We start from the raw sequence: 8,037 nt of genomic DNA, 5'->3' as shown, positions 1-8,037 counted from the left end.
ACAAAAATTCGAAAATTAAATGTGATCTAGAAACTGTAATTAAACCTATGTAAAAATATTTTTATTACAAAAAGGTTATAGTTTAACCTACTTAAATATGCCTTAGAAAACCTATTTAAATAAATATAAACCAATTATGGCCCGTTTTGTTTAAAACGGGTGACGGGCCACTTAACTCAAGCCCCAAACCTGTTAGCTTAACAAGCGTTACGCATAGTTATACCCAATTCTCTCATTAACGCTGAAAGTCCAAAATCCAAGGTCATTCTTATTCACTATCGTAGACCCATTACTGGATTTGGACCTGAAAAGTGAAAAACCCAGAATCCACTCTTCCCACTTTTCATACTCCACAATATCTATCCTCTGGCCCGTAAAACATCAAGTTTAAAATATACATTTTTTTCTCTCCAGAAAATAAGCTATTCTCATACCCAAAACTCAAAAGTCAAAAGGATCACTCAAATAAATTTTGTCTCTTTTAATAAAATCTTTCTTATATGCACAATTAGAAAACTGTTAATTTACTTAAAGAATTCAGTTATCTAACATATATGTTAGGCATTATCGGTTACAATTTTTCCTTGTAGGTTTTCAGTTAAATAATTCACTTTAAATTTAGTCATGAAATTATTGTCATTATAGTCTTTACCGTCTAGATTTAGTGAAATGTAAAAAAAAAAAAATCTATGAAACTATAATTCATTTCATGTAAATATATGTTAATGTTATCATTTAAATCACATGTTCCATGTTATTTTGAGTTTTGAACTAAAATATATGTTAATATTATCATTTAAATCATATGTTGCATGTCATTTTTAGTGACTAAAATGACAACTAATTACAATTTCAAGAACTAAATTATTCATTTAATCTATTGTTTAGTTGTATTTAATGCTATTTCATAATATATTAACATATTAATCTTTTAAGTTGTAAATTGATTTGTTATTTATAAGCAACCATTCCATTTACAAGTAACAAACACTTAAATTTAAGCAAGCTAAATTCTACTCTGCCAGCTTGATTTTAATAAGTAGAAGAAAAAAAGTAACATTTTCTTAGTTTAACCCACCCACTTAAATAATTCCATTGAACCTGTTATGTTTGGTTTGGTTTATTTAAACATGATTAATTAATTTTACCAGTGTACGTTTTAAGAAATTATTTAAAAGAATATAAATTGAAATTAAATTAAGCATGCTATCTGTAACCAAATGTATTCATACAAGGAGGAAGGATTCAGCCATTCAGCCCAAACCAGTTATTATTTTCATGACTTTTTATGTTATTATAATTTAGTGCCCAGACACTATACTTAAGACAAGTTCACAGGTCACAGCCATATCTATTATGGTGGACCAGACGACTCTGAGATTGGACCACGTTTCATTATATAGAAGACAAATTGCAAACTACAAGTTAGCCACCCATGGAAATGGAGAAGCAACATAGCTTTCAGTTAAATACCACTGTTTGCTAGCTTGGCTCACTTCCCAGAATACACTGATAAAGACTTTATAAGTTTATTTATTTCAGTTATTGGAAAATTTTAATATGAGATACAATATTCATGTAGCAATTAATATAACATTATTTTTTATTTATCTTTCTCCACCACTTTATCACTTATTACATTTCAAATTTAAATTTATGTATTTAATTTATTGTACAAGTATCATTTTTCTTTTAAATATTTATAGTTTTATACATTTTCAGAAGCTCATAATATAATTTTTTGAAAGAAGGATTGCTCAAAGGAAGCAACAATTGGCGCCGTCACAGATTCCTCAAGGCGAAAATTTCTCAATTTTGGAAAAATAACAAAAATGCCAAGATTGCTAAAGAAACATGGGACATGTTTTAAGTTTAAACTTTTAAGTATGCTGTGGATTTAAAGTTTAATAAATGATGACCAGTTTTTACAGTAGGAAAAATTGAAGAGAATTATTATGACATCGAGAGAAATTTAAAGGTTTTGATAATTATTTTTCAGATCAAATATATAGTTGAATGAGTAATATGTTTAAAATACTAAATGAGAGAGAGAAGAGAGAGCCTTCTCAATGACAGTACTAAAAGCATTTACTAAAAATTGAAGCAAATAAACTTTATTTCAAGATTAGAACTTTATCCTAAATATCAAGAAGATATTAGGACTTTAAATTTTTACAAAATAATTTTGTGTTACATTTTTTCAAATTATAAAGTAATATTTTCAACTTTGAAAGATACTGTAAGAACTTAATTTTTAGTATTATATATATTTTTATAAATTTCATAAAATCATATAATTTTGTTGAATAAAAAGGTAATTTTTCTTATAAAAAAACTTAAACAAAATAACAATCCCTGAAAGTATGACACGGATCACATATGTCATAATCTCATCATAGATTTCTAGATCTCACAACAATGTTTGGTTGGGAAAACAACCAACCAGATTTTTTTTTCATTTTGAAATTATATGTTTTTCCTGGCCACGATTTTATATGTCTCGAACGAGAAAGGACAAAATTATCATTATGCCTACGACACCACCATTTGTGACTTAGCAATTGCAAGTCCAATCCAACTTATTGCCACTATCTGCTTGTGCTCCCTCCTTTCAACGTATGTGGTTGCGGATAATGCTATTGAAGTTTCCTATGATACCACTTTATCAGCTAAAGACTAAAGTTAAACTCAATCATGCAACATTACAGTGCAAACATAATTATTATTTGTCCTTTGATAAGTCTAAACTTGCATCACAATTCAAAGGGAGAGGCAAGTTTATAAATATCTAATAGACGCTTACACTCTCATCAACAATTCTTGTCGCGCTTCTTTTAGACTTAAATATAAATCAATTAATTAAATTTTTAGTTCTTATTTTTTTTTCGAAACTTGATTTTCAGTCCATAAATTTTTGTTTACCTTATTAAGGTTTCTAAACTTGTAAATTTCAAAAAAAAAAAAATTAGGAACTATAAATTTATCCGTGTAAGTTACTTTGATTTGGATTTCGGTATTTTAAAATTCAATATTTAAGTTCAATAATTAAAAAAAAAACAATTTTGATCCCTTGTACTAGGATTATAATTTTGTGGGATGAATGTCGATATATTGAAAGGACTGAAACTAAAATAAATTAAAATAGAATAAAGACAAAAAAAATCAAATTTTAAAGCATAAATATCAAAATCAGAAATAAAGTAAATTGTAAGAAAAAAATGTAGAGGTGAAAATGGGAGATCTAATTTGTGTTACAAAACTATTTAACTTGTTTTCTTCATGCATTAAATTAGTTCTTAAAATTAAAAAAGAAGGTAAATTTAATCCTTTTCTTTACAGAAGATAGACTTAATCTTATCCTTTAATAATTGTCATTTTTTTAGTATCTGAGATTAATATAATGGGTTAATCAATTTAGTTATTATTAATTTAATTGTTAAATTTAAAAACTAAAATTATATCTGATTTTCCAATCATTTATACTACGAGCGGGATTAATTTCTAACCTAATTGGGAAACACAGTTGATCTTTAACCCAAAGAAAACTCATTTTTGTGATTTTCCATTTTTATAGGTGTGTTTGTATTCATGTTTGCTTCCGTTGAACATTTAAATACTTTGCAAGAGGGATTTCCATTTAATGTGCATTAAAAAGTAGGAAATCCATCAACTGAACACACTATATTTCACTTCAAACCAAGTTTCAAATAAAAGTGATATTAGAGTAGCTTTTAAAACTTAGATTTCTAAACTGTAGTTCATTCAAACTTATGTCAGTTAACTTTAAGTCAAATATATTCTAAAACTATATTTACTTCATTATTCCAACTCTTTTTCCTGCAAAAATGCTTTTACTTCTTCAAGATGACACAGTTCATAATATATGTATTAAGAAATCTAGTTGAATTGATTGATAAGGTGTAATTATTGTAACCTCTTAACATATGTCCACAATTATACTATGAATAAAATATGAAGTTCATAATATATATGCAAACGCCGTTTCATTTCATAAACTAAGCACACTAATCAATCTTAAGGACCCAGATATAATTGTCGGAACACTAATCAATTTCAATTTTGTATACTGGTTTCTTGCCACTGGCATCTGTGTTGATATTTAAAGAGGATGGTACGTGAAGAGAAGGGTTAGGTGCACAAATTACAGCAGACAGCGGCATCCAACCGTTCCCGTGAGCGTATTAACATCAGCCATCAATGTGTTACTGTTAGACCACTTTGAACACTCCTTCTATTTAATGCAAACCCCTTCATGCATCCACGACTCCCTTGCCTGCTAATTTCCGTTAACATTTCCAAATCAACTCCACCAAGGACCAAAGTGTGGAGAACCATTCCCATTTTGAATTTGAATTTTCATTTCCACCCATTATGAATGCTATATAAATAAGGTCCCAGATATGCATTTAATACAGGACCCAAAACACTGCTCACTGCTAACCTTTTCCATAAAGATACATTCATGGCCTTTATTAAAGTTCACATTATTTCCCCCCCCACGTCATTTTCTTCCCTCTGGGATAAGTGACGCAGAGGTTCCTACTACTTGCTACCAAAATTAAATTCGTTACATTTTCTTGGCCCAACATGTGAAAACATAGACTGGATTTTCGGTAAGTAATTTTGGAATCAACTCTGAAGGAAAAGGACCAAAGCCTTAGAAAATATGTTGAACCAATTTATAGTAGTTTTTTACAGTTGGCATCGTGTACAAAAAAAAAATCCAGTTCTCCGGGGCTTTGATGTTTGACTTTCGGTTGTTCATGTCATGCATCACTAGAAATGGTTAGTGTCCTTACATTAGAATTCAACACCAAACTTAACAAAAAAAAAATGAATTCAACACCAAAAGCAATTTTAGTTTGAAGGATTTCTTCACATTATTGCAAGAACGTATCTGCAGGTCATAAGATTTAAGAAAATCGGAGAAAATTTACAAAATATTACAAGATTGCAGTATCAAGTGAAAACTGAAATGTAAATGTTTGACTGAGAAATCACCGGTGGGGAAACAAAAGAATCTTTCTTCTACATTTTTTTACCCTCAACGGAGGTGGACTCAGATTCAATGGAACAGCAACAAACTCAAAGCAGAAACACTGTATTCAGATTTCCCAACTCATCTCACTTTTCAATCTCTCTTGCACCTTTCTACCACTAACATTCTATTTTAAACAAATTTAGATTCCAGAATTTTAGATAAAGGAAGCAAAAAATGGTTCCAAAAATAAACAAAGAGGTAAAGAGAGAAACTAGAGGTTGGAAGCAGAGTGAACAACCTTATTCTGTCTTCCTCCTGTGAGCCAAAGCAAAGTCCTTCTAGCAAAAGATGGCGCCCTAGCTTGAGAAGAATCCATACTATAACAACTCTGGTTTTCTTCATCATAATCGAACTCAGTCCCTCTTCCATTCTCCCACTTTCCAATATCCATCTCAGACATAGTACTCCTTGTATCAAACTTGCAATTCTTGCCCTTCAAATCATCATCATCAGCACTACCAGAAGCAGCAGCAACAACACTAGATTTCACCGGGAATCGAAACGAAACAGCCCTTCTAGATGAATCTGCCCCAGCATTTGGCTTATCCTTCTTCCCCCTAAGCCAAATCTTTGATATAGAAAAACTCTCCTTTCTGCTCCTTCCGATGGCAGCAGCACTGTTCCCATTACAAGTTGTGCTTGCAGTTGTAGCCCCAGTACTAGCAGCATCATCCTCAACTATAGTTGTTGCATCAAACCCTGCAAACTTGAAATCCCTTCTGGATTCACAGTCACATTCTGACATTGCAGGCCTGTGCCCTGGTGTCAAAGGCAAACCAGACTTCTTCTTACTTGATTGCTTCTTGATTGGAGTTCTTATAGGTACTTGCAATGAAGAACTCTCATCCATAACATAAGCAAAAGAACCCATAGAAAAACACCTTCTAGCATCCACATTGTTGATACTACTAGTCCCTTCCCCACCTCCATCTCCACCTCCACCTCCACCATCCACACTTCTGAACTTCCCCAGCTTAACAGTAACAACCTTTTCCACACCATTTTGCACTGTTGGATCAGGAATTTCACTAAACAACTCACCTGATTTCAAATCCACACGGGTTGATCCAAATTCACTATCTCCACGGCAACCAAGGCGAGAATTTGCGGTGATAACCGAACTAGTCCTTCCAACAGCAGCAGCAGCAGGCTCTCTTTCAGGAACAATCTCCCTGGAGCTCTCACTACTCCCAGATTCAAGGACAAGAACAATAGGAGAACATGCGTTGCTTGCAGAGAATTCAGGGAGCAAGGTGGCTCTACAAAGAGGACAAGTAGAGTGAGACAAGAGCCAGGTGTCAATACACTCCATGTGAAAAGCGTGGCTACATTTTGGCAGCAACCTGAGCTTGTCCTCAGGCTCAAACTCACACAAACAAACGGCACAGTCAAAGGGGTACTTCTTGAGTCCTATGATGGCCTTGTAGAGGAACACAGGGAGGGTGTCAATGAAGGACTGGTCAACCCCAGCATCATGGAGGTGGAAGAGTTGCTGCAATTGGCCTTGGAGAGCAGTGACATTGTCCAATTCATCAGGCTCTCTAGTTTGGGGTCTCCACAGGAATCTAACCAGAAGGTGCAGCAAACCAGAAATGAAGAAAACAATGGCCAGAATTATGATGATCAGAAGGATGCTTGGACTAACCTTCAAGGCCCTATCGTTGAAACTGAAACTATCAGATCGAACAGTTGGTGGGAAAGGTGGGGTAGGCTCTGAGAGAAAATATGGTGGCTGTTCTGGTGGAGACACAAAAACATCACTCCTAAAACCCATGTTGCTGAGTCAGAGAAAACTCACAACAAAAAGGTTGCAACTTTTTTCAAGTGCAAATAGGATCACACAGTTTTAAGACACCATCTTGTGCCATAGACAAAAGGGGGCAAGTGAGGTGAGACTGTGAGAGTACTATTTTTTTTTTCCGGTTGGATGCTAAAGAAAAAAAGTGGCAGGGGAAGGCACCACGTAAGGGCAGTGCTTTTTGATGGAGACAAATGTTTGTTTTGTTTTTTTTGGCTTTAGATTTGAGTCTGGAAGTCAAAAAAGATGAGGTGGGAGTGGGACGATGAGTTCCTTCCTTGGAGCAGGGATTTTAAAGGGGGTGCTCAACGAAGAATATTATAGTGATTTGCAACTTGCAAGTCTTGATGAACAATTTTTGAATGATAATGACACACAAATCTGTCACCGTGTGAAATTTAATGAGATTAGCTTGGACCTTTGAACAAAAAATCACCCTCCGGCATAACTAGCGGTTGCTTCTTGTTGCCCATGATACAGTTACTTTAACATTTTTCAAATTAGTGGATTTGTAATGCAAAAAAATAAAATCTAATAAATATATAGTAACTCATAAATAATTAATAAATGCAAACTACTTTTAAATTATATTATTTCATTTATTGCCTTTTTCGGTGAGTACTAGTTTTATAGTGTAAAAGTTTTTCCATAATCAATCAATTAATAATTATTATTAATATATTTTTAAAATAGTTTTTATAAAAGTCAATGACTTTAAACTAAACTAAAGTATAACAGTTTGTAATTAAATGACTGTCAATAAATCAATGGAATGAATGTTATTTTTTCTAAGTACACTTACAATTTTATTTAAATGGAATGAATGTCAATAAATAAAAATGTTATTAGAAAAGAAATTAATACACCCAGAAACACAGCCACAGCCATTGAACTTTCACCCTTGCCTAACCTGTGAACCAAAAATCTGCAACAGTGAACGCTAGTCCTGCTAGTTGACTTCTATAAGGAGCCTTACCCTGCATCAACCCCAATGCCCAATTAATGTCCCCGAATTAAGATATACTCCTGCTACTACTACTACTACTTCTAATTAATTAATGGATGTCAGAAGAAAATAATACTCGTAAGTATGCATTTGCTTTTGCGTGGAAATGTGAAACCCGATAATATTGTTTTTCCTCATTTTCCTATAGTTTAACGTTGGGTTATGATTCTG

General features: G+C 32.9%; 1 protein-coding gene across 1 annotated transcript; it reads right to left on the bottom strand.

Annotated features, from left to right (window-relative positions):
• Nucleotides 1-4,863: 4,863 nt before the first annotated feature.
• LOC100797283 (RING-H2 finger protein ATL13) lies at nt 4,864-7,303 on the bottom strand. The gene has a single exon (XM_006593495.4). It carries the CDS (start codon nt 6,834-6,836, stop codon nt 5,274-5,276), a length of 1,563 nt encoding a protein of 520 aa, XP_006593558.1. The 5' UTR covers nt 6,837-7,303; the 3' UTR covers nt 4,864-5,273.
• Nucleotides 7,304-8,037: the final 734 nt, after the last annotated feature.

The sequence above is a fragment of the Glycine max genome, chromosome 13, assembly GCF_000004515.6.
Source record: "Glycine max cultivar Williams 82 chromosome 13, Glycine_max_v4.0, whole genome shotgun sequence".
NCBI lineage: Eukaryota > Viridiplantae > Streptophyta > Magnoliopsida > Fabales > Fabaceae > Glycine > Glycine max.
This window is presented reverse-complemented; position numbering and strand designations above follow the sequence as displayed.